At 35.3% G+C, this 26,050-nt stretch overlaps 4 protein-coding genes across 4 annotated transcripts; 2 read left to right on the forward strand and 2 right to left on the reverse strand.

The window, feature by feature from the left end:
* Positions 1 to 4,845: 4,845 nt before the first annotated feature.
* On the forward strand, positions 4,846 to 18,286 carry LOC117213744 (insulin-like growth factor-binding protein complex acid labile subunit). The gene is made up of 8 exons (XM_033459366.1): positions 4,846 to 5,654; positions 8,736 to 8,904; positions 10,964 to 11,097; positions 11,537 to 11,798; positions 12,477 to 12,755; positions 13,294 to 13,539; positions 14,201 to 14,402; positions 17,335 to 18,286. The coding sequence occupies exons 1-8, from the start codon at positions 5,257 to 5,259 to the stop codon at positions 17,550 to 17,552; spliced, it is 1,908 nt and encodes a 635-aa protein (XP_033315257.1). The 5' UTR covers positions 4,846 to 5,256; the 3' UTR covers positions 17,553 to 18,286.
* Positions 18,287 to 19,908: 1,622 nt separating this feature from the next.
* LOC117213747 lies at positions 19,909 to 22,713 on the reverse strand. The gene is made up of 6 exons (XM_033459370.1): positions 22,462 to 22,713; positions 22,324 to 22,392; positions 21,377 to 21,681; positions 20,826 to 21,047; positions 20,546 to 20,752; positions 19,909 to 20,460 (listed from the first exon to the last, which is right to left on the reverse strand). The coding sequence occupies exons 3-6, from the start codon at positions 21,513 to 21,515 to the stop codon at positions 20,321 to 20,323; spliced, it is 708 nt and encodes a 235-aa protein (XP_033315261.1). The 5' UTR covers positions 21,516 to 21,681; positions 22,324 to 22,392; positions 22,462 to 22,713; the 3' UTR covers positions 19,909 to 20,320.
* LOC117213745 (uncharacterized protein PFB0145c-like) lies at positions 21,688 to 24,511 on the forward strand. Its single transcript, XM_033459367.1, has 3 exons — positions 21,688 to 22,358; positions 22,554 to 22,598; positions 22,940 to 24,511. The coding sequence occupies exons 1-3, from the start codon at positions 22,245 to 22,247 to the stop codon at positions 23,972 to 23,974; spliced, it is 1,194 nt and encodes a 397-aa protein (XP_033315258.1). The 5' UTR covers positions 21,688 to 22,244; the 3' UTR covers positions 23,975 to 24,511.
* LOC117213746 lies at positions 24,468 to 26,023 on the reverse strand. Its single transcript, XM_033459368.1, has 4 exons — positions 25,672 to 26,023; positions 25,080 to 25,576; positions 24,807 to 24,998; positions 24,468 to 24,742 (listed from the first exon to the last, which is right to left on the reverse strand). Exons 1-4 carry the CDS (start codon positions 25,923 to 25,925, stop codon positions 24,501 to 24,503), a joined length of 1,185 nt encoding a protein of 394 aa, XP_033315259.1. The 5' UTR covers positions 25,926 to 26,023; the 3' UTR covers positions 24,468 to 24,500.
* Positions 26,024 to 26,050: the final 27 nt, after the last annotated feature.

Below are 26,050 nucleotides of genomic sequence, written 5' to 3' on the forward strand. Positions count from 1 at the left end.
CTACCAGGGATTAACGCACAAATGGTTTTAATATTATACCTTTTATGACTAAAATATGCTTAGATTGACCAATCATCGGTGATTCTATAGAGAGGAAAATTTCTTATACTTGTTTGTCTTAATCGCAGAAACTTGCGATTTTCTATTTTGTCATTTCCATAAAATTAGCGGCGGCGAATGTGTTGATGGAATATTTCTAAATAATACCGTATGGTTCGTGTCACCTGATTATGTAGGTAGTGCATTTAATTATAGCAATATGAGCTTAATGTATTTGGTTAACGCATTTCTTGCATCGAGAATGAAGACCGCTGCATCAATGCAGTGACAGAAAAAGTAAGGGTTATATGTTGGCCCTATGGAACAAGAAATAAACAGGCGCCAGCCAAAGTTGCAGCTTCGTAATGATGTAGCTATCTCGATTTAACATGCCTCGCGGTCTTGCCCGTTAGTACATACTTAACTTGCTTTACTAGTGTGAGCTTCGCCGTTCTTAGCATAACTTAACCCGGCTCCGTTTCCTTTACTGCTAATAATAATGATAGAATGAAACGAGAGGCGACGAAGAAACGAAAAGGAACATTGTCCAAGTGAGAGGAAATACAGGAAGGAAACGAAGAATACAGAAAAAGAGGGTATTGTCAACGAAACAAGAGTTCTTATGATATATAAAATCGAAATAAAACGAACTGATCTTTAGGACTAATACTTGAAACTCATCAAGTACCAAGATTGTCATTCAAATCATGTTGTTGCTGTTCGATATGTACCGATTTCGCTAGCACTCGACACGAGCGATATTAGAGTACATATCTGTTTGATTAATAGTTACGGCGATTCATCAAGTCAAGAGTATATACATGCACACATGCACACGTATCATCATCTATGCACGTATCTGGACACGTATACGCAGATAGAACTGGCATGCTCCACATAGATACTGGTTTGAAACGAATCCTACAAAGAATTCAAAATACCAACTTAGCATTGACTATCTCGCGCTACCTTAATGCTTTTATATCCTCTAAACTGCTACTGGCTACTGCCTTCTTTCTCATCCTCTTTCTTCCTTCCAGTCGTTCCTCTTTCACGACAAGAAAACGAGGAGTTCGCGTGCGTGTCTTGAAGCTATGCAACAGGGAGAGATCCAGGGAAGCTGGTACGAGAGATAAACCAATACCGAGGCCGGTAGCGAGCAGTGCGTGACACGTTGAACCGTGTGTACTGTGTGTGTTGGCGCCAGGCCGCATTCTCGCATTCGTTAACTAACACATCGAGTTAAGTCCCTCCGCAGCTCGTGCCTTGTTCTCCCTCGCCTTCCCCTACCTCCATCATCTCCACCTCCTCCTCACCAACCCTCTACCCCGTCCCGGGAACCCTTCGCGATATTAAGAGCGGTCACGGATCCCAAATTTGCCATCCGTAGAGAGGCGGGACACCGATTTGTCCTCGTCCCGTTTGCACGCCACCGGTACGTGGTAAGATGACCGGTTTCTACTGGTGTACATCGGTCGCCAATCGTGTTTCGGAACAAAGTGGTTCTCCAGAGGAGACTACATCCGTGTCCAGCTATCGAAACTTATTGTCTCGGATGATTATCAATCGTGATATCGTTTCATCCTTGAAACCCGATGACGCACGTTGATCGACTCCGAAGACGGAGTTACGGTAGAGTATATTAAACAATAAAACGCCAACTGCCTCGCTTATTCGTTGTATATTTTATGCGCAACTTCTTCCACTTCTTCAAGTATTTTCTCGTTTATCTTTGTGGTCAAGGCGAGTTCCATTTAAAAAAGCTTCTTCGACAGATATTCATGGGACATTAACGATACGAAGCGGGGACACGGAGTCGTGCCCAGAAGTTCCTTTCTTCTCTCATCGAGGAAAAGCGCGATGATGCATCGTGTCAATGGAATTCATAGAAACCGGTCGGTGAAAACGCGAGCCGCGCGGATCGTGAGATTGTATTTACTGTCGCTTCAATGATCCACGGAGAGACGACCGTCGAGGTCGGTAATTAATCTGTATCAGTTTACAATGAACGAAAGAGAGCGTTGAAAGATCGCTTGTAATCAATATTAATTACTAATCAATAAGCGAAGTGAATCACGAATTGAGGAATTTTTCCCGTTTAGTAAAAATTGTTGATTTAATGGCATAAAAATGAATAAGTTGATGACAAATTAAAACATCAATTAAAGTATTGCGTAATTTTATAGCGCAGCGGATAAGGAGCTTCGAGAGACGATAAAAGAATCGAACGTTATCGCACGAATTAGTGACGGCTATTGTACCTGAGATGCTATTGCAGGGAACCAGTGGCAGGACCGTGGACCGCGTTAAACATCGTGTAAAAGGTGAGAGGCGTGTACCAAGTTGATATATATATTGTTAGCCGTATCGATTTCTTGCCGTGTCTACGTTTACAAAGATCTGTAGCTTGACAGTGAAAACGATAACGGAGAATGACGAAAACGACGAAGAGAGGATGGAGAATTTCAACGGATTAACATTCCAGCAACGTTCCTAACCACTTCGAAATTCATCGTGACAACGCGAACGATAAGAAGAATCTATAAGAAGAATCAGGCGAAGCTTTTTAATGGTTTTTGATCAGCTCGAAGTCTACCTTGTCACCAAACACGATAAGAGATACAACAATGTTAACAATGGTAAAAAATGACGAGTATCACTGACTTTATTAAATGTGTATTCTAGATGCGTTTTTTGATGGTTTGTTCGTGAACGTTTGACGCGCAGAGGCAGTATACGTATAGGATGATAATAAAAAAATGTAAGTTTCACCGAATCAACGTTCCAAGAACATTCTTATTAATTCATCTACCTGGAAATACGTTGCGACAACTAAAATGAGTAGCACGAAGATTTCAGCTACGTCGTCCCACGATTTTCATATATCAAGCTTCAACGCGACAATAGCACGGTAATAATAAGAATGAGAAGAAGCATAAAGAAAAAGAACGGTGAAGATCTACAAGTTTCATCGAACCAACATTCCAAGAGCGTTCTTGGCAGTTCACCTACCTCAAAATCCATTCTCCCTCTCTCCTGAGATACCTATGGCGCTTAGCCACGATCTCCAAAGCGTGATTCGAAGGAAAGGGTGCGATCTTACCGCGTTGACAGTATCACAGGTAAAAGAAGAAAGTGAGAAAATAAAAAAACGAAGATATGCAATAATAAGAGAGGAGTGGCATAACTCGCACATAATGCGTCGCAATTAACCCCCCTCGCTTACATGTAATTTTAATAAGTACGCGTTACGGTATGTATAAATTTGCATAGGCACACAGAACGTAATAAGCACCTGGAATTAATGTTATCGCGCGCGAGGCAGTAGCCGGGATTAAAAATGTGTCCGAGCGTCTGCATGGATGAGAGAACGGTCGGTCCGGTCATGGACCAAAAGAAATGCAAAAGGAAACTCGAATATATGTATAAAATTCGTGTTGCGATAGCACGTTTACATCGTTTAACATGTACCATATATTTGACTCGATTGTTAAATAATCATCAAGATACAGTATGATGTGACTTTGCTTTCAAGGTATCAACCGTTTATGAAGTCCGAGTGTCGGTCGTACGTGTCGTCTACTAGCTGCTACAACAGAGGAAGAAAGATGACAAGGAAAAGAGAGAGAGGAAAAGAGATAAACAAGCAGAAGACAAGGAGAGTAAGAATAAAAGAAAGAGAGGGATCTACGAGCGAATTATCTGGTATTTTCTTTCAGCCTGCGGACGGCTAAGCAAAGGTCAAAAGTTGAGCAATGCTATCCTTATCGATGCAAACACCGCCTTCGCATATGCAGTGCGCAAGCATCGAGAGATTGGCGGCACTTCTTGCCTTCTCGCGTGAAAACGTTCACGCTAGTCACGCTGGTGCCATTGTCGAAGAAAATCTTGATCGCGTGCCGCACCAATTTTTCTCCCTGATTTCCGCTTTGCCGTGACACTTTCGAGAGGCTTTACTGTTATATCGACGAATTACTTTCAGTGAATCGTCCAGAGAAGAGAACGATATCGAGATACTCGTGAATCATAGAGCAGGTTATACGAAGCACCCGATTATTAGAATCGTTAAAGATGTATCACGAACGAGAAGACTTATTGCGAGGATCTTGTGTACCCTCGAGACTCGTGCTCGATAGAAACCGCACGACGAAATTAAGGGAGCACGCATGGTTGTTTCACGTGCGGAACTTCCGGTTGCTGATCCGTGCGAACACACACAAGCGACAAATAGATTGACGATTGCCGATAAAAAGATAGAAACGGATGGAAAGCGAGAGAAGGGGCAAAAGAGGAGAGACTCGAGTCGGTGTACACACATAATGTACGAGTCCTGAGAGGAGTCGGAGTCCCTCCCGGAGGCGCGGCGCCGCGCCGCGCCACGGCACGACGTTGTGACTATAAGTAAGTCTCGCGCGGCGCGCCGCGGCTTAATGCCGTTGCCGCGTTCGTGGCGCCAAGAGGAGGGCCCATTGGCGACGATAAGCCTCCTTCGTGTCCGGCACGAACGAGAAAAAGAAAGAGAGAAAAAACGGAGATAGATACACAGCAGTCAGCTTTCACCCGCGTTTCAGCAGTGAATATATATACCCCGTCGGGGTGTGGATCGGAACAGTGTAGATAATACGTAGCTGTCAGTCGTATCCGGCCAGTGTCAGTCTAGAGTTAGTGTCGGCGAACAGAGTGACCGAGTGTCGTTCGCGAGCCACTCAATAACACCTATCGGAAAGATAAACTTTCAACCCTTAAACGTTATCATTCGGAACTCGATGAGATCTGCTTCGTATGTTCTTTCTCACTTGCTATTCTAGATAAGTTATCCATGTTTTTTTTTTAATTCCATTTAAATTCGTATCACCACCGAATCGAGGTTTATGGTCGAAACAATTTTTTAATCCTCTCACAAACGTACTCTTTGCTTCTACTTCAAGTGGATAATCCTTTTATCACCAAGTGATTGTAAAATTACTTGTGTCCTGTGATTCGCGTATTCTATTATTCGATAGTAATAGAAATCGGTGCAAGTGTCAGACATAGAGAGTAGTGACAAAGACAGAGAGGGAACAGTGAACCGAGAAGCAGTGGAAGGTGATTGATATCCAGGGGATACGCATGGTCCGTCCGGACCGGGGAAGATCACCTCTGTCGACGAGCACGGACCTTTCTACTGGCCCGTTTGGATGGTGATCAGCACGGAAGCGTTTTAACGTTCAAACAACCATGTCGGGGCTGCTTTACACGCTTTTAGGGTTGGCGGCTAGCTCGAGCCTTCATTGCGCTGTTCGCCGCGAGATAAGCCCATGCACCTGCCGACAGGAAGCGTTCTCCAGCACCGTTATCAACCCGGCGCAGGCTGCTGTCGCTGCTGTAGCCGCCGCGGCTGCTGCTACGACCGGTAACAATGCCGGTCACCATGGACACGGGGAACGGATCGAGGTCGTATGCGAACGGATGGACTCTTTCGAACAAGTGGCAGGGGCATTAAGGGGCAAATTCACCACCGAGCAACAGATTACTTTGCGTGTTTCTCATTCAAATCTCAGGGATATATCGCGGCATGATTTCAAAGAGCTGCGGATGTCCATTACGAAGCTCGAGCTGAATCACGATCGTCTAGGGTGAGTGTGTAAGTTTACGTGCATAAAATCGGGATTGTTTAATATCGTAGATGTTTAGTTTAATTTCTTCTTTCTTTGCAAAGAAATCGTTATCTTGATGTGTATATAAATATCGTGCGTGTAATGTGTCTCTTTTTAATTATTCATAATTATTCGATTATCTTTTCTTGGTCTATTAGTTAGGTCAGGAATCGCGCGTTTGTGTTTCTTTTATCCGTGCAGGACTTTAGGGATTTTCCTTTCAGAAGCAAGCATAGCTTGGTTTGCTCAGTTTGAAACAAAGTACCGATGTTTGTGATAAGAATGAACTCGGTATCGAGTTTCCGGTTTCAAGAAATTTTCCTCCCACATCTCATGAAAATTCCACGGGCTTTCACCAAAATGTTGATGAAGAAAATCGTGTGACGACGATAATGACTTGTGGATAAGTGATATCAGCCACGTTTACTCTAACTACGCGGGTACAGTGATCGAGCTACGATCGAGTTTCTGAATTTTTCCACTATTTCTTCTGGACATTATTTAAACCAATTTATTTATCTGCCCAATTTATTTCTTCCGTGAAAAATCGATTTTTCTAAAAATTCACAGTGGAGGTTCTAGCTGACAGAATGACATACATTCAAAGTATTATAATATTTAATTATTACTGATTTTTGAGAAGAAAACTTTATTTAACGAAATTAATTAATAAGAAGATTCGAATCGTTATTATAATGCAGGCTTTACGCATTCATGTTTAACTATGCGTTGTCTGACTATACTTCGCTTGTCTGACCATAAAGTTCCTCAATCACTGACGAAATGTTGTCAGAACTTTCGTAAGATATGAAATACAAACAGACTGTAGAAGAAGAAATTTGGAGCAGCATGTGTAATAGAAAAGACGAAAAGAAATTTATGACAAGTATTTGTACGCAAATGATTGTCATTCAGAACTTGTAGAAAAGCATGCGTGTGAATACATCGTATACATTGTCGATACGAATAACAATATCTTGGCAAAAGGTCATCGTCTGATGTTGCAAGTATTGAGTAAAGACATTTATACGTAACAAAGAAGAAATTCTAATTGATAAAATTATTTTTCAAACTGACAATTATACCGTAATGTTCGATGGCAAAAACCTTTTCGAGCCGTTTAAAGAAACGGATACAAAGTGTGTTGTGGAAAATGATGCGTTTCCAGATAAACGTGTAGAGTAACAGCAGTGTCCTTCAATTTATAATACATTGATTCTAATGTACGTGTACATTGCTGGAATGTATCTGGAGTAATTACTATAATCTTTGTCCTCGTTTATCTTCGGAAGATATTAGTTGCTTTTATATATTTTTACACGGCTGCTCAGATAGAATATTAAATAATACGACGATAGTGGAACGAGAGACAAAATTTTGAACATCTAGAAAGTGCTACATTGTGCGGAACGAATGCAACAACTTTTATTACGATCGACAAAACGACGAAATAATAAAACGACTATAAAAGGCGAAGGTAACATTCGAGCCTTTGTTGAAGATCCTTGAAAAAATAATTGCTTTATCGGGGAAAAAAAAGATATGAATTCATGCGTTAATATGGTAGATGAAGCTTGATCGATCGTTAATTACAAATTTACCGATTAAGTATAAACGTATCAAGAATCGCGAGAATTTCCTCGTTTCTAGATAAATGTCGTCGTTTTGTTTTCTCGAACGGGCACAAAGGACGGACACTGGTCTTCCTTGATTATCCTGATACACGGTGATACTTGCCAGATGAGAGAAAACGAAAAGTCCTTGACGGACGAACAATCATCGAGAATGCGTCGTCGTTACCCGCGAAAGATAGAAAAAGAGGCAGAGCTACGGGCACGAGAATGAAATCTTAATCGTGCCCGACCTTTTCGAACGAGTTATCAACAAGAAGCCCTCCGCTTATCGTCTCGGAATAATTAAATAACGAAATGCTGTGAGCCAACATTATGTGAATAATTAAACGATAATGACCGTGTTTCGCCTATGTTTTACAATTGAACAATTTCATTGGTCCACTCTTTGTAAACTCGCCTACTTCGATAAAGATTTGCGCAACTCTAGAGACACGACTATACAAGTTGCATGAGAAAAGAGAAAGAAGAAAAAGGAACTTCTATAAAATGGAGGCAACCGAGAGACAGTCCATCTTTAGCTTTAATTGACAAAATTTTCCCTACAATAGGTTTTTAAATGAACTGATGTATTTCTTTTTATCATATAAATGATATTTTCGAAATATGAGTGAAAAATGAAATTAATATTACAAACAATTTTAATTCTAATTTATGTTATCGGAGTTTCATGAAAGTGATGATACGTAACGTGGAAAAATTGTATAACACGAGGAAAATGTAAGTTTCAGTTCTACGTCACTTATAATAGAAATTAATGGAAATAAGAACGACGAAACGGTTCCAGTTATAAAAACTTTTATACTTTGTACTTGATATAAGTCGTAAGTTAATTCTTCCTGCCCTTAACCCGACTATCACGGGAAGATTTAGACCCACTTCGTTGGTCCGTGACTAGGACAATAAGCGATAACTTCGTTTCACTCGAGATAATTGAAGATTGATTGTGTATCGCTTGCTAGCCATGTGTTTACAAGGGCCACAAGTTACTCAGTTTTTGGTCGTCTTCGTACGGAGATAACGCACTATCGTGAGATGACATTCCAAATTTCTCGAGGGCAACAAGATGTATCACCTCTTTTTCATATTCAAACATCGTCCCGAGCGATCTTAATTATCTTTAGATATGTGACATGTCATATGAGACATGTCAAGCAAATGTTTGTACTATTGAACGAAAACAATGAATATTTTTTTTTCTTAAATAAATAATCTGCAAATTGATCGAATTTTCATTTCGCTCGATTTAATTCCAAAGTGATGTGTATTTCTTAAATTGTTTAATTTTCTTATTTGCATCTCACGAAAAATCTGTATATCTTATCGTCGCGAAATATCTTCGACATCTTAATTATAAAAGTAAAGATCTTAATTTGTAATGGACCTATGCTCGAATAATAGAATTAAAAAGCGACTTCATATTTTGTAGGTTCGTAGACGGCGAAGTTTTCGCGGGGTTGGGAAGAACGCAATATCTTAGTCTCGCGGATAACGAAGTACCATCTATACCGAGACATATTCTGTCGCATCTCTCATTGCTGAGGACCCTAGATCTCAGCAGAAATCGGATAAGCCGTATAGACTCGGATGACTTTAAGGTATGCATGCGTACACATAAGAATCTGTTTGCATCATTTATTAGTTTTCTTCCTCGCGAGTGAATATGTACATACTATGTCGAGACACGTGTTCAGGAATCGAAGCTTGTATTTCTTGTGCAACTCACGAATGCGCGAGAAGTTTGAATCATTTATCGCAAAGTGTCTTCTAACGATTTACGCGAGAATACTAAACACGTGGATACGATCCCCTAACATATCGATCGTAGTGCGTAAACACGAAGCTTCGTTTATATGCATCTCTTATTTTCCCAGTGTTTTATGCAAATATACTGCCACGTGCATAAGAAAAAGTAAACGAAAAAAAGAAAACGGGTTCATCAGCAATGGTATTTAGCATCGATTGTATGAAGCAGTTTATAAACAGGAAGAACATAAGCGCATCATTAAATGACGAACAGTTTACAAGATTCGATGTAACCTCTGTTGACCGTGTTAACACCGAATTCTGTTCAGATATTTCATTTATCGAACTGGATAAATCTGATCTTATTTGCAACGAATAGTATCCAATGTTTTGCATATTCATCTCTTACGATTCCTGTTTACAATGAAACTTTTACGTATACTGTTACATAGTACTCTAATGTGATTCAATGAAACGAATAAATAAATTATGTGGAAATCGTTTGAGACTGGCGCGTGGATTATTTACGTGAAGTTATACGTAAAGCATCCAATTAAACATCTATTTTACAGTTTCGTTCGCTTATTTTTCTATACTACTTTGTTTTCTTTTTCTTTTTACTGCTATATCAATCATGTCTATTAAATCAATACATCGTAAGGACAATATATTCTAAGCACGTTTTGCATATTACGCGTGACTTCACGATGTATTTGTAGCCGGCGCGACGTATGAACGAACAATTCATCTCGAAGAGAGGAAGACAGCTAGTAGAGAGCTTGGTGGGGTTCCCCTGGCGCTTGTCGCGCACGTGACCGGCCACGTGCAGAGAATTGTCCGCCAATCGTTCCTCAAACGATTCGTGCTACTTATGGGAATATATATTTTTCTTTTTTTTTTTTTACCACTGCCTCGTGTTACTTATCACACGATTTGCGAGTTAAAGAACGATAGAAATATGCAAAAATCTTGTACACGTACTTTTTTTTCAATCTCACTCTATTTCGCGATTTTATGAAATAGGTCGATAATTGCAAATATCCCATGTCAAAGAGACAGTTTCAGTTGCTTAGACGAGATACTCGTTGATAAAACAGAATCAGTTATGTATATTTAAATAGTAGATTAACTAACTCTACGAGAGATTAACCCTCCGGCGCTCTTTGATTCATTTTCGATCGAATCTTAAGTTCGAAGATCACAGCAGGGTTAACGCTCGTATCGTAAAGTTTTAATTGCATGGTTAAGAAACGAATTAATATGTACTAATTGCAAGTGTCTATTCCGAAGTAACTAGAAATAAAATACGTTTGAAACGACGCTTACTCATACGCTTTCTAGTAAATTAAATATTGTAATATTATATCGTATATATGTAAACAAGGGAAAAACGGGCAAGTTTGATGTAACAATACCGTCTATGTGATGAATTATCGGAGAAAAATGTTTATCGCGTGACTGTTGTAAACAGCTGTTGATTCGGATCAATTGGTTTCAGTAAACGCGGATCGCAAACATCTCGGATTCTCATTGGAACATGAACGTCTAGCATGATTCAAAAAATTCTTGCTGTTTAACAATGTTGCTTCAGTATGTAATCCGCGAATACTTATCGTGTAGCCGTCACTCTTGATTAAACGTTGCGCGTTCTCGTATTTAATCACGTTTGTCGACGCTGCTGAATACAATCTCTTTAAATCGCCGTTTCATTTCTATTTCCTTCTTCCTTTTACATTTTTCTTTCTCTTTTATTTTCTTGTTTCTTTTTTTTCTTTTTTTTTTTATCTAAACTAAACGATGAATTTATTTTATATAAGATAATGCACATGTAAATATAGCTTAAACCTACATAATTTCTATCGTTTTAACACATGTATTCTTAAAATGCACATTTTACCTTATCATTTTCAGTACAACCCGACATTACAGCATCTCCTGTTGGCCGGAAATGCGATTTCAGAAATGGTGCCAGGCTCGTTGCCACCATTAGTGAAGCACCTACACGTTGGCCGCAATCAGTTACAAAGCCTGAATCGAACGTTACGGTAAGACACTTTCTTGATTACCGAAAATATACGTCCATTCACGAACCTCCTAGAACGTATCGGACATCCTGTTTACCATTCCAACAGTGGCTCTTACTTAATTGGCTCTATTCATCGTTGATGCAACGAGCAGCTCCTCGGACTCGGCCGAATGATTAAGCAAACGTGCACGCAGATTATATGCAAAGGAGAGAACAATTAAGCTTGCGATCTAGTCACGTGTTCGAGAACCGTTTCTTTCCTTTTCTTTTCTCTTTTGTGAAATTTAAATTGGGTCCATAAAAAAGAAAGAGAAAATAAAAGAGGAAACAGAAGTATAGAAGAAAAACGAAGAAATTTTTGGTTCGTTCATTCGATGAAACAAGCAAAGATTTGTTCTTTTTGGATTTTATCGGAACGAGAGCATCGTCGCCATCCACATGACTTAATCTTGTTTCAGAGATTTGAATCAGTTGGAGTGGTTGCTAATTAACGCCAACGAGCTCACGTCTTTAGATGGCGAGCTACCGTCTTCTGGCCATAACCTGAAGATGCTCTACGCCGTGGACAATAAATTAACTCACTTGCCAGCAGAATTTCGCTACTTACATCGTTTAGAAAGTCTGTATCTTCAGCACAATAAGATTCGCAGTCTCGATGGCACGCTGCAAAAGGCTCGTAGATTGAAGTTTCTCGAACTTTCGTACAACGATCTGCAAGAGGTAATCGATGATCGAATATAACAAATAACAAATAACTAACTTTCTTACTCGATAGAAGAGAATTATTAAATATACAAGATTACCAATACTTTAGATTGTCCTCCCTTCTAAAAATGTAAAGAATGCACGTTTTGATCCGACCTAGAACATCGTGTAATAGTTAGTTTTATTTCCGTTTATTGAAACGATTCAAAATACTTTATTAAATATCATCTGCAAATATGATGTGCTGATATCTACGTAACGGTGGCCTGTACAACATTCAGATACTCGTATGAAGTGCAAGTGCATGATCACGATGTATGATAACGCGTGGAGGCGTTCGTTCAATGTTCCGTACATTAAGTCGATTACTACATCCTAATGTGATTATTATGTCGTACGCTTCCGTTTCGCGGATTAAATTTTTATTACGATGGACGGTTAGCATGCGATGGTCTTAGTCGTAATTGGACGATTTGATCGACTTCTTGAATCGTCCGCAAAGGTTTCACTCTTAGCTGTTACTTGTTATTTCACGAATTAAAGCCGACCATGTTATTTTAGAAGAAACCTGTTTCGTCTATTAAACTGATACAGTGAAATAATTAATATTATATCCAACAAAGAGAATGTTGTAATTAACGATACTTTTAATAGACAGATAATATGAAATATCATCAAAACCTTTGTTCTTAGTTAACGGAAGAAGATTTCCTAGAAGCAGAGATGTTAGAAGATCTAGAGCTCGGACACAATTCCTTAAAATCGTTGGGTAGCGCGGGTAATGGTAATGGCGACGGAAACGGGGGCAACAGTGTCCTTTACCCTCTCAGGTCTCTCAAGTGTTTAAACTTGACGCACAACGAGCTTCGCGAGTTCTCATTCGCGTCACTTCGTGGCCTGCGCGAGCTACGATTGCTCGATCTCTCGAACAACAGAATCGCGCGACTCCACAGAGGAAGAACGCCGTCAGAGGTACGCACCTAATATCCGGACTAATTTACTTCTACCACATACGCAATGAACTATTGCAAAACCTAAAGTATATGTACATTTTTATATAGAGGAACATTCAACGATTTTTGATATTCTACATTAAGATGAAAAATTGTTTATATTATAGAATTAATTTTTTGCTTATGAAGATGTTTACACGTTATATCGCTAGTTAAATATTTTATTCCTTCCAAGGAAATTATAATTTTACATAAATATTTTAATTTGTTCAAGTGTACATTCGATAACTACATTGATAGTTCTCATTGATCATGTATGCAAATACGTCATGCTCAAATGAATAAAAAAAGGTACTCTTATATAAGATTACATCGCAAATAATACATATTTTTAAATTCAAATGAGTATTTTTAAAGTCGTATTTCAAAGTATTCGATCATTTGAATATGTAAGAGAAGTTTGTTCCTCTTATATTTACAGAATTTAGTAGAAGAAGATCGTTTCTCTTATATTTACAGAACTTAGTAGAAGAAGTTCGTTCCTCTTATATTTACAGAATTTAGTAGAAGAGGAAGGGGAAGAAACGGCGGGCGGAAATATTCAAGATATGCAACTGCAGCACAACGAGCTTCGAAGCTTGGACGGCTCGTTATTCCTTGGAATGAAGGAATTACAGAAGCTGAATCTCAGTTACAACGCTTTAGGACCGACGATTGGACAGCGTGATCTACGAGGCCTCGATGGTCTCAAAGTCCTCGATCTCTCTCACAACGAGCTTACTACACTCGAAGATACGTCAGAGGTATAATATGCGTGAAATTTATTCAAACGTATGTCGTGTTTAATCGAATGATCATTCTACCGTGAAGATTTTACGTCTATCTGATTCGTTTAGATACGAGAATATCGAGCCATTAAAGACGTAAGAAAGTATTTTCCATAAAATTTATGGTAAAATAAAACTCGCGAATGATCTTTAATTAAAAGCTATGGAAATCACCTCCATCAATAATATCACACTATAATTAAGAAAATATCAAATTCTATTTAAAAAAATCTTCCCAAATATTTTTGAATCTATATTTATTAGGAACCTTCAAAAGGTTATTATTAAAGATATAAAATATCTCTAGTTCCGATATCATTTTTCCTTTTACAACGAACACTAAAATCACTTCCATCAATATTGTCATGTTATAATGAAAAAAGTATAATATTCTTTCTTTTCAATGTTCGTTTATAAAGATTATTTATATTTTATTTTATTTTATTTTTATTTTATAAGGATGTTATTTAGAACATGATTTTTCTCTTTCGATCAAACAATCTCTGCACAAAAATAATTTATTTATATCTTCAATTTTTTATATATGTATTCCAAACAAATTAAACTTATCTTGTAATAATACCTCGGGAAAAATCTTTGTTCATCACAATATCTTTCGATGATGATTTTTTTATAGACGTGGCTTCCTTCCCTGGAGGAATTAAACGCATCGCACAATCGTCTGGTAACATTGTCCGAGAGAGACTTCCGTGGATTTCCTGTTCTCTGCTGGGCAGATGTGAGCGCGAATCGGATACGTACTCTGATGCCGGAACTCGTGGCGAACACACGTTGCACCGTTCACGGTGTGCCTGACGTGCTTCGCATATATCTTCAAGGTAAGATTAAACGTATCCGTTATCAGTGTTATCGAATATTATGCCATCGTTCAAGCTTGAGCAAATTTGCACTAATTTCATCGATCTATTGCCTCGATATGCTTAATTCAAACAAATTACTAAATAGGTACAAAAATATTTGTACAGATTAATAGAAAAAAATTCAAGTAGTGTGAATTTTTCTTGAAAATTCTATAATCTTACACATCCAGTTAATATAAAAGCGTTTTAGTTGCATCTAATTTGGCATTTAATAGTTTCGATTAACAATACGATTTATTTGTAACCAATACTTATTTACAAAATAATTTATCACAGATAAAAACGAGTAATAGTCACAAGGAAATTTTAACTGTAAGGAGAATGCGGAAGAGCTTTTCTGACGAGTAAAGAAAGTATATTGTCCTTGCCTGTAAAAAATATTTGCATCAACAGTTTGGACAACTTAAGAGAAAATTGTAATTATCAATGAATATTTGAGTTTAAGCCTTAAACTAATGTATTCCGATTACATGGGGATTGTAATGACACCGCAATTGTCATACTTTTTTTCTTCTTTGCGAAATATTATGACTTCGATCAGAATTTATTTGTAACACAAAACCACGCGAACTATTTCCTACTTAATCTAATATTTCCAATCGATGATAAGGTTAAAGGCGAAACTTCATTTAATGAAAGATCAGTGCGCCGTTTCTTTAATGAAGCGCGAACAACAGTAGATAAAAGACCAGAATTTTCTAGATTGCGCAAAGAGCAAAATGGATAAACACAGGTATTTTTGATTTTACAAACGCACCATTTAGGGATATGAACTTTGATGAAAAGAATGATGTATCTGTTAATGATCATTCTTCGTGAAATATGTCTAATAAAATATTTCTAGTTCCGATTAAAATGAAGATCTCATTGAACAAAGTTGAAGATTTTCATTCTATTTTAATCTCTGAGGCAAAGATACAAAATACATAATTCCGCCGACAGATCAACAAAGATGGTATAATCTGTAAAATTCGAAAAATTATAGACATATCATGAGAAGATTATGGATGTTTATGCACTTATGGAAAATTTTATTGCATGAAAACATATAGAGTGCAAATAATATACTTAAGATATAGTATCCGGTAAATGTTATAACAAGATGTAATACTATGTTATAACTTATAACTAGACTGCAGATTTTTATGTATTCGTGGAAAAGTTGGAGATGTAGGAATTTACAGAATGCACATAAAATATGCAAAAGATATCTAAAGTAGAGTATTCGTTATAATATTTAACAGATGAAACAATTCCTTCTTTCGTTTCTTCGGTTGTCTTCGTATATAGTTGAATTTTATAACATCTCCTTGAGGATGAGACAAATCCCGATTTAGCTATCTCAAAAATATAAGCAAATTCGTATAAACCCTCGTGATCTAGTTAAAAGCTCGAAACCAAAAAAAAAGAAACAATATAATGTAATATAACATGAATTTCTTATTAATAACCGTTATGCGCAAATACGCGTAATCGTCTGGTTCGTGCAACGACGAGTCATCCGATCGTACGATACGAACGGTCATTCGATTTTGCTTTCCACCCTCGCAAAAGGATAACGTCTTTGTGGAACGCAGACGCGTTGAATGGGCGCCAGTGCGTAATTAATAAATACATCGTTAAGTGTCGCGAGGCCAAGCGTTATGGAAGATGAAACGAGACAGAAAGAGGGAACGGGTCATGAGAATGGCCGGTGGCGGCAGAAAATAAATTATTACTTGATAATAGCGTGGCTCCGTTCGGCTTCAGAGCTGTACATTATTTTGTTATAAGTTACATTTCACGTGATAACCTCCGTCGTGGCGCCATCTCGTATTATTTATTGTATACCGAAGACGGATTGTTAGCTGTTGTTATTGTTAAATATATGTGGGTTTTCATGGTACGGTTATCGTCGTTCAATCCTGTTATCTCGGTTAGCTTCGTTATTTCTCGGTCTCTCTTTTCGTTCACGCTTTCATTGAACGACTATTCCCTCTACATATGAAAATCTCCGATTAACGACAATTCCGTTGCCCCCTGTCATTATTATCGGATTCGCGACACACGATCATATGTTTACGAAGCCTTTCGCGACCGATACGAACTCGGTCATCGAGATGCAAGCAAACATTTTCTATATCTTAGTCAACAATCCGTCTGCAAAAGTTTTTTTGGTAGACTTCGAGAAACTGATCTGATGATCAGCGATGGGTATTTAAATCATAACACTTTGCCGTCCACGTAAATTTACTAGTAACTTTAACAAGTAACCGGCATTTTTTGGTAAAAGCATACTAAACTGTCGTAAACTTTACGTAAAGGGTCGACTTGCACGTGACACGAACGTGATGTCACCGGACACTAACATTTGGCCTGCACTTGTCAACACGTTGGTGCCACCGAACGTGATAGTGTTAACTTAAGAGAGATTCGATGTTTTTCAAATTACTTCGAATGCGATTCGATATTTGATTTTCTTGAAAATCCTATAGGTCTCGAATGTCTTCAAAGTTTCGATAACTTTCATAATCTTCATTTATTACGATATCCCATATGAAATATTAAAAATATAAAAGTTGTAAAAAATAGGATATCGAACAACACCCTTTCAACGACTTTCAGCGTTTCCAAGACTGTAGACCTACCAAATCTACCTATTTAAGAATTAAGTTATAAGAATTTTTCATGTAATCGTACGTGTAATTCGCCAGTTACGATGTGTCTTAGAGCACATCGCTAATCGTGATGTCATAGTTGTACGACTTTTACTGCTTGGAAAGTGTGTTCACTCACGCATGCCAGCCAGACGCCTATCTAACTTCTTGCTTATCTGCCTTTGATACACGTCACAGAATAAAAAAGAGAAGAGTTTCCCCTTTGCGATCTTCCGATGTTTTTTTGCTTGCAGATAATCCGGTGTTGTGCGATCCTGGACTAGCAGACTTGACCGTGGCTTTCGAAGTCAATCACGCGAAAGTCTATGGTGTGGCCAATAATTGTCCAACGACCGTTGCAACTCCCACCGAGCAAACGTCGCCGCTTCCGCCGTTACCACCGACGCTGTTATTGGCCGCCGCCGCGGCTGCTTCCGGAGGAAATGTTTCTTTCGCCGCGACCCTCGAGTAGTCCATTAGAAGTAGAATGAGAATCGTAGGACGCAATCGATGGGCAAAAGAAAGTTCGAACGGAAACGAAGAAGAAGAAGGAAGAAGAAACGGTCGAGAGGAAGAATTTATTCGATTCGTGGTCGCCCGTTTACACATGTAATGCAAACGATGATAGACATACGTGAGATGGACACGGTGACGTTGAAAAGCCCGTTCTATTGATCATTGTGATAAAACAGAAGTGTAAAGAAACGGGCGGTGTGAATCTTGGTATAGCCTCGCTTTCAAGTTCGACACGGGCGTTTTAGTTCGTTTAATCTAATCCGCTTGCGTGTATTTCTTGGAAGCATCCAAATAAAAAAAAGCATTGTATAATAATAATAGGATAACACACACACACACACATATATAAATATACACGCATACATACTCACACACATTCAAGGAAATCACGAACACTGACGAGACATCTTATACGTCGTACGCGACTAATCCCATAATCGACAGCTGACAACCGTTCACGATCAGACGTCGGTCTAATCGATAGATGTGTACTGCATTTGCTGTAGTAATTATTACGTAACGAGAGATATATATTTATTTTAGCGAGTTTCCAACACATATCATGAGAGGTATGTTTCCTTTTATCAGAACGGAACGATTTGCCACATTTTAGTGTTGGCTACGTGGAACAGTGGAGCACGAAGACTCGAAAACGAACTCCAACGTGTCCAAGAAAAGCAAAAAAGAAAAGAAAAAAAAAAGATGTTATATACTCACGCGAGCGTAAGCTGAAAGAGTTGATGAATATCACCTTTGTCTAAGTCGAGGTCCAGAAACAACTTGTTTAAGTTTCTGTTTTATAATAGGTGACATTATTACGCTGTAAATAGTCATTAATTCCGTTACTTCTTTAATACCATGCACCTTGTTTGCGGTAGAGTTAGGCGATTCTTCGAGCGTCCATTTCAAATTCCAATTTGCGTCGTATTATTTAGGATTTTCGTCTACTTCTTTTATTGTATTAATATCTTGAAATAATTATATATATATATAATTTATATATATATATAATATATTATATACATGTGTGTATATATATATATATATACACACACACACACACACACCAAGCTTTCGGGATCGATTAATTAAATTACCTTTTAATCGAGCTCGAAACCATCATCATTTAATCATTCATACTTCAAAGTATTATCCGTAACGCTTATGCGATGTATCGTGTATCATGATTTTTCGTGCTCCCATTGCCTTAGATTATTCATTAATAACATCGGTTGATACGAGTAATATCTAGTATGCCATTACATTGTGTAAGATAATACGTAGATTCTTCGTTGACGCATTCAGTATAATAATTGAATATTTATTTTCTGTTAAGCAAAAATATGAAATTTTTAATTAAATATAATAAACAGAGATTTGCTAGGCATTAATCGTATCGAACCCGATCGAACACAGACAACGTGAATACGGCTAGTGTACATCATAGTAATGCATCGATTCCCATCGTCAACGTTTCGATCTTTAATTAAATTCCTGAATGACCGAGTAAATGAACGATCGGGCGGGTCAATAGTGTAAGTGAAATCTGTTAACTGACGTTGTGTACGCGATATGGGCTGATTGGCAGTGGGCGATCAATTGACTCTCTCGTTAACTCTTGCCAATAGGGATGAATTGTTATCAACGTGCTTCTACGCATACATAATAAATTGGCCCTTTCCATGTACGAGTAAGACGCGTAAATATCCCGTAAGTAGCTATGTTAACATCAAAATTGAATGTAAAATACATTAAATTAAATACATTAATTAAAATTTAATTTTCCGGACGAGTGGTGAAAAAATTGAATTCAACAAATTTCAATCGATCTAAATCGTTTGAACACTAATTCTGATGCGATTTAACGGTCCAACGCATAATTGTATATTCAAATAAAAACAAAATCATGAAAAATTGAAAATTTCAGAATTTTTTCCAGTATAAACAAAACAATAATATCGTTAAAGGTTTATTCATAATGTCATATGTTCGTCTCTTTTGTTTTGAAATGATCAATAGGTTTTATACGAAATATAATTTGATTTTGTCTGTTGCATAGAAACGAGTTTTTAACATATCGACAAGAAAACAGTTGTTAATATCGACTGCTAGCTTCAATAGCTAGGACTTGAAATCGAAATAATTTAATAATAAAATATTTTTTAAATAAGAGAATTTTAGAGACGGCAAGAGGTAAAAATTAAATGATCGAGTATTAGATAATATTTATAACAGATCGTTGATAACTAGATAAATAAATATATATTTACAATTTAGTAAAATTAACAATTTTAAATAAACTTAACCACTCATGGAATAGATAATTTCAAATGTATCATATATATAAGTGCCATATATAAATAGAAATCAAGTGGAAACTTCTTTATAATTTTAGTATCTAAATAATTTATCTACACTGTGATTAGCAGTTTACTGTTTCCAATCTGAGCTGTAGGCAAATAGTACATTAAGATACGTGTCACAACATATGTATGTAACAATACCACAGATACTTATACTAATAATGAATATATTTTAATAAAATTATACCAATGTTAAGTTTTGCTATGTATAGTGTTGCAAATTTTTCATATGTAATAAGACAATTCAGTTATTAATTTTTATTAATAAAGGCTTTAATCTTATAATAAATAGCATCAATGTTATAAATTTATCCGTACCTATGTATATATATATATATAAGGTTTCAATTTTATTTTGTTTTTAGTAATACTTAACAAATGTTTCTCTGAGCTTACAAAGAAGTGCAGTTACATCCGAAACTTCTGATTGTTTAGAAAAGTCAATAATTCCTTCAAAGTTACTCAAATGTTCTGCTTTAAGAGTAGGTTGAATCTGTTCCACTAGAAGGCATAGTTATTCATACATTCATGTCATATCATTTCAAATAATATATTTGGAATACTTACAAATGGATACTACACATACCTCTCCACTGATTATTACAATTAAGTAACTGTACGAAGTATTTATCCTTTGCATTAGTGTTATTTATAAAAAAGGAAACTTTAATTTGTTCTTGTTCTTTGTTATTGATTAATTCTATATGAAAGCCCAAATGCTGTTTATATGTGTGACAAGCAAGTTTAATACTTTTCCAAGTTAATAATTTCTGTTCTTTTCTTTGTTCTGATTCTAAAAATAATGTTCTATAGATTTCTGATAAAAAATTATATTTATAATATGTTTATATATTTATAATAAATACCTTCATGTAAATCAACAATTTCAACAGACAAGCTGTCTCTTTTTACTTTGGCATTATTAACTTCGTCTTCTAATTTTTCTTGCTGTTTAATTGCATTAGTAATCTTTTTATCTATAATTTTTTGTTGCAATTTTGTTGTATCTATATCAGATTTTAAACTTTCAACTTCTTGCTCTAACTCTAATATTTTGTTACCGCTTTGTGCTATTTTCTCTATACATTCTAAAAACACAATATAAATATATTATTAACATTAAGAACACTTACTTGAATGAAAAATTGTACAAAAATATATATGCCATTCAATGTCAAATTGTTTAATCAGTTTTATTAATATACGTGTTAAAAATTATTAATAAGTCAATAATTAAAAGTCATAAAATAGTGGATATTTCTTTATCACATTTGATTATTTTAATGAGTACTCAAAGGTTTAAAAGGAGGAGTTATTATGAATTCATTAAAATTTCATACAATACGTGAACAAACATCTATAATAAAATACAATATAATTTAGATCTATCAAGCTGAGAAATATATTATATACATACCAGATTCATATGCAGTTGTATCTTCAATTTTAGCAGCAATTTTTGCTCGAAAATCATAACAATGTGATACTAACTTCTGCAACACACTAAAATCTCTATTCTGAAGAACATGCACAATATCAATATTAAATTCTTCCATCGTTATTGTATTATTTTTATGTCATAATTACATTATTACTTTCCTGATCAAGGTACAACGGTTTTAACGTACAGTGTTTACTAGTGTAGCCATTTAAGATTTGAAATAACAATGTTACCACTGAGCTGGACAAATATTACTAGCCAATATTTACATCTATAATTTGCTGTAATGTTAATATACAACACTTACATTTTAAGTTCACTTTATTCCACATCTATAAGAAAAACAGTTACATCTTTTTAAAATCTGTACAAAATTCTAATTTCATAAAATCTTACAAAAATAGATATCGAAATACATCTTGACTGAAGTTAACCGATAATGACCAATCTAAATTGAACGAATTATTTACTATAGCAAGAAAATTTAAACCATAACGCGGTAAATTTGAAATCCAATATTAGTTAAGCATTAGGAGAAAATGCAAAAATTTAATCGATACTGCTTATTAAAGTTTAAAAACTACTTTTATTTTATTTTATTTTATTTTTATCAACATACGACCATTCATTTCTGTTGAATATTCATCTTGTTTACTTAATTTTCAAATAAAAGGAAGTTAATGAGTTGTTTGAATTAGATAACACAGTGTTTAATTTATGAATTGTAATAACAAGTAAATATTATGACGCTATTCAAGCTTTGTTAGTGCTTTCATACAGTGAATTCATTTTTTATTGACACATATGTTAATCAGAAATACAGATGGATATATAAATCGCGGTCATGTTCAAATTACAGTATACATTTTCGATAAGTTTGTTGCTACAAGCATCATCATTGAAAATCATGTTTAAGTTCTTACCAATTTTCGCCATTCTCGGCATTGCTGCTGTTCTTGTACGTATGATATTTCGTTCTATAACATTCTACACTGAAAATAAATCATTGTGTCTGATTATCTTAATAATTATGCGAATTTATGATTTCTAATTATACTTACGTATGTTCTTCATTTACTCATTTCTATATAGAACATTTTCTCTCTTCTATCTGTTAACTGACCATTACATTTTTCTTGATCTTTTAATACAGGCTCTTCCGCTTGATCAATTAAACCAAGTACAAAATGCTCTTAAGGTAAGTATCAATTAATGATTTTTATACATAATGAATTGGAATAGATTTATAACGCTTAACAATATTAAGAAAATTTGAAGTTAGATAATATTTAAAGTAGTAATTTCACTTAAAATTCATATTAATTACATTTAAAAGTATTATATATTATTTTCATTTTATCTAACAATATAATTCTTTATAATTACTCTAGTATCGTATGAAATGTAATAAAAAATTGTTTGTTAAACAAGAATTTTTTTAAATATCCAAATATGATTACAGTTTTCTAGAAACCTCTTGTAAAAAACGAAATAAGTAAGTAAAAAATATCTAATAACAATTAGAAAAAACTGTTACAGCCTAATGACAAGTCTCAAGCAAACTCACAAGGAAATAATAGCAATAATGGCAGTGACGAAAATCACAGTAATAATGACAAAAGTGGCAGCCAAGATTTGTCCCATGTTGTGGACGAGAGCTCTAAAATTGTCGATGATTTGCACAAGTTTGTAGGATCTGTGGAACATATGCTGGAGGATCAATTGAAAAAAGTAACAAACGGCTCCGTACATCTTTTGGAACGAATAGAACAACAGATCGCTAAAATCATTACCGATGTTAGGAACAAAACACAAGAACATTTTCAACATCTCTATAGCAAACTCGATAAACTGGAAGAAGATGCCTCGAAGGCAAAGAATATCATTAAACACAAAGTAGAGGACATCATCAAGAACGTTACCAATGCGCTTGACAACCTGGAGAATAAAATAAATAATACCTTGAAACACGTTAACGAAAAGACTTCCGAAATCGTAAACCACGTGAGGAATGTTACAGAAGAAAGAGTACAGGAATTCATAAATAAAACAGCCCAAGCTGTGGCACAAGCGAGACATACTGCTGAAGATATTGAAGAAAAGACTACTGAGATTTTGAACAAAACATTGTCCGAGTTAAGGAAAGAGGCTCACAATCTTTTGAACAATATCAAAGAATTTGTTCATGATACAATTAATGAAACTGAAAACCAAATTTACGATGTCCTCAATAATATTGGAAATACCACAAGACAAACGTTGAAAAATGCTATACATATGAATGCTCGCATTGCGGAAGATCTGTGCGATATAATTTACGATATTTCGGAAGATTCTAGATCTCTGTTAGGCACTGTAATGAATAATGCTCAAAATATTGTCGGTGCCATCATTAATAACACTAACGATGTTGTTGAACAAACAGTTAATAATGTTAAAAGTATTGCTTCTGGCATTTTCCATGATGTCCATTATGTCGTAAAATTTGGAATAGATAATATGAGGGATAATATAAAAAAAGGCATTCAACGTTGCACACCATATCCATGGCAATGTTCAAGACACTATTGCTAACATTATAAGTAACATAAACATTTTACAAAGAATTATTAAACAATTATTGTCGTATTATATTAAAAAAATTAAATGAATATTAAATAATTTTGTTGTAGATGACTCAAAGGATAGAGCATCCCATGGTTTTAAGGTAAATTTAATACATTTTTAATATCAAAACGTTCAATGTATTATGTATTTCTATATCTTATGTTACAAAATATTTCATTTTTACTTCTGTAATTATTCTTTATATTTATGTTTAGTTCCCATTTGGTATCTAAGTAACAAATATAGGCTACTGCATCTTAAATGGAATTAGGAAACCGATGATTGGAAATTACTAAACAAATAAAGTAGTTTTCAATTTATAAACAAGCAGCAGTAGTAAAGAAACGAAAGAAGAAATCAACATATTGAAAATGCACGCTGATTGTTTAAGTCAAAAAAACATTTATGTTGTTGCAAATGTAAATAACTGTTATTTGTAGTGTCGATAAAAATAGATAAATAAAAACTGTGTCTAATTTAATAAATCAACTTATTAAAACATCATGTTAGATTGTGTTTCTGATGATTGCATGTCATTCCAACAAGCTATTTCTGTCATTTCCAAATTACCATCTTCTGTCAATGTTAAGATTTGTTTTTCTGAATTGTCTTTAAGTTTCAAAGCTAAATCTGTATCAGAATGTGATACCATCACTGCAGGATGTGTTGGAGCTTCATTAATTTCCACAGGTTGTAAAATACGTACATATATTGGTTGATTTACAGTAGTATTGTCTATAATTTATAGACATTTTGTAATGAAATGTTTTTCAATTAGAAATATATCTTAAATTCTTACCAGCAGTTAAAATATTCTGAATTGATAAATTTTCAGAATTTGATAATCTTATTATAGGAATATTTTCATTATGATTTGGAATGTGTGATTCTGAATATGTTTCAATAGTCATAATTGGTACATTTTGCTGCACACTTTTTTCCAAAATTGGGATATCCAACATAGCTTCATCAATATCTTTTAAAGGCGATTCTGAAAGGCATTTGGAATACAATTTTCTGAGAATAGAAAAAGTTCATTTCTATCATATCAAAAATGAATAGTATGAAAAACCTGTTTGATTATCTTGGACTCTAGTCTGATCACTTATATGTTCTTTCATATTACAATTATGTGATTCTTGTTGACTTTCATAAAATTGTACACCACATTTATCACAAAATGTTTTTTGCTTAACATGGTCTCTAATATGATGCACCATAAATGAATTATGAAGAGTAGTATATTGACATTTATCACATTGCAACCAAATATTACTCTTTTTATGCTTGGATTTTTCAGTAATATTTGAAGATAAGATAACATCTTTCCTACTTTGATAATTAGTTGTAGCTTGAGTGTTACACTTTGTAATTTGTGGTGGTTGAGAACGCTTTTGTTTATCATTATTACCAAGAAGTTCTCCTTTCTCCAAAGAATACTTTTGTTCTAAGAATCTCAAAACATTATCACGTATATTGCACATCTCAACATCAAGTCTATCAAGTGTATTAATAAGATTAGCACAACTGCGACAAATTACATCATCTTCTGATATTACTACCAAATATCTATATTATATGAAAAGGACAAAATTGCACTTGTATTTTAAAACAGTGCCTGAAATGCATATTATATTCATATAAATGTTATAATAAGATACTACCTTTCACCAACTAATTCTCCAAGCTTTTCTATTACTCTAGTTCTTGATATCTGCGTTCTACATGTAGCCAAAGCATAATGACGCCCTTGAATTTTTGCATCACATACAAAACATTGTATATCTTCCAAGGTTCTTGAAATATTACATTCATTATCAGTATTGCAAACGGTTACGTCTGTACAATTGTTGGTAATATCTTCAGAACAAATGTCATGTTGTTGTCCTATTGACAACATCGAAGATATATTTGCCATTGGACTAATGAAAATAATTATTTTGTAATCGGAATCAAGGTTAGAATACAAAATAGGAAATGTAAGATAATAACAAAGATAAATGTAAGATAACTGTAAGAAAATAATACGAAATAAAAAAATCT

This window comes from Bombus bifarius, unplaced genomic scaffold (assembly GCF_011952205.1).
Source record: "Bombus bifarius isolate JDL3187 unplaced genomic scaffold, Bbif_JDL3187 scf7180000009125, whole genome shotgun sequence".
In the NCBI taxonomy this organism is placed as follows: Eukaryota; Metazoa; Arthropoda; class Insecta; order Hymenoptera; family Apidae; genus Bombus; species Bombus bifarius.

What these genes read in the sequence shown, in the direction of transcription:
- LOC117213744 (XM_033459366.1), top strand. Translation starts at nt 5,257, where the DNA reads ATGTCGGGGCTGCTTTACACGCTTTTAGGGTTGGCGGCTAGCTCGAGC. An exon ending in AGCCTGAATCGAACGTTACG is followed by an intron (nt 11,098 to 11,536) that starts GTAAGACACTTT and finishes ATCTTGTTTCAG; the next exon opens with AGATTTGAATCAGTTGGAGT. An exon ending in GCTTCGCATATATCTTCAAG is followed by an intron (nt 14,403 to 17,334) that starts GTAAGATTAAAC and finishes TTTTGCTTGCAG; the next exon opens with ATAATCCGGTGTTGTGCGAT.
- LOC117213746 (XM_033459368.1), bottom strand. Translation starts at nt 25,925, where the DNA reads ATGGCAAATATATCTTCGATGTTGTCAATAGGACAACAACATGACATT. An exon ending in GGAGAATTAGTTGGTGAAAG is followed by an intron (nt 25,577 to 25,671) that starts GTAGTATCTTAT and finishes CATATAATATAG; the next exon opens with ATATTTGGTAGTAATATCAG. An exon ending in TCAGAATATTTTAACTGCTG is followed by an intron (nt 24,743 to 24,806) that starts GTAAGAATTTAA and finishes TATAAATTATAG; the next exon opens with ACAATACTACTGTAAATCAA.
- LOC117213745 (XM_033459367.1), top strand. Translation starts at nt 22,245, where the DNA reads ATGTTCAAATTACAGTATACATTTTCGATAAGTTTGTTGCTACAAGCA. An exon ending in TCGGCATTGCTGCTGTTCTT is followed by an intron (nt 22,359 to 22,553) that starts GTACGTATGATA and finishes CTTTTAATACAG; the next exon opens with GCTCTTCCGCTTGATCAATT. An exon ending in AAGTACAAAATGCTCTTAAG is followed by an intron (nt 22,599 to 22,939) that starts GTAAGTATCAAT and finishes AAACTGTTACAG; the next exon opens with CCTAATGACAAGTCTCAAGC.
- LOC117213747 (XM_033459370.1), bottom strand. Translation starts at nt 21,515, where the DNA reads ATGGAAGAATTTAATATTGATATTGTGCATGTTCTTCAGAATAGAGAT. An exon ending in TACAACTGCATATGAATCTG is followed by an intron (nt 21,048 to 21,376) that starts GTATGTATATAA and finishes TTGTGTTTTTAG; the next exon opens with AATGTATAGAGAAAATAGCA. An exon ending in TTGTAATAATCAGTGGAGAG is followed by an intron (nt 20,461 to 20,545) that starts GTATGTGTAGTA and finishes TATGCCTTCTAG; the next exon opens with TGGAACAGATTCAACCTACT.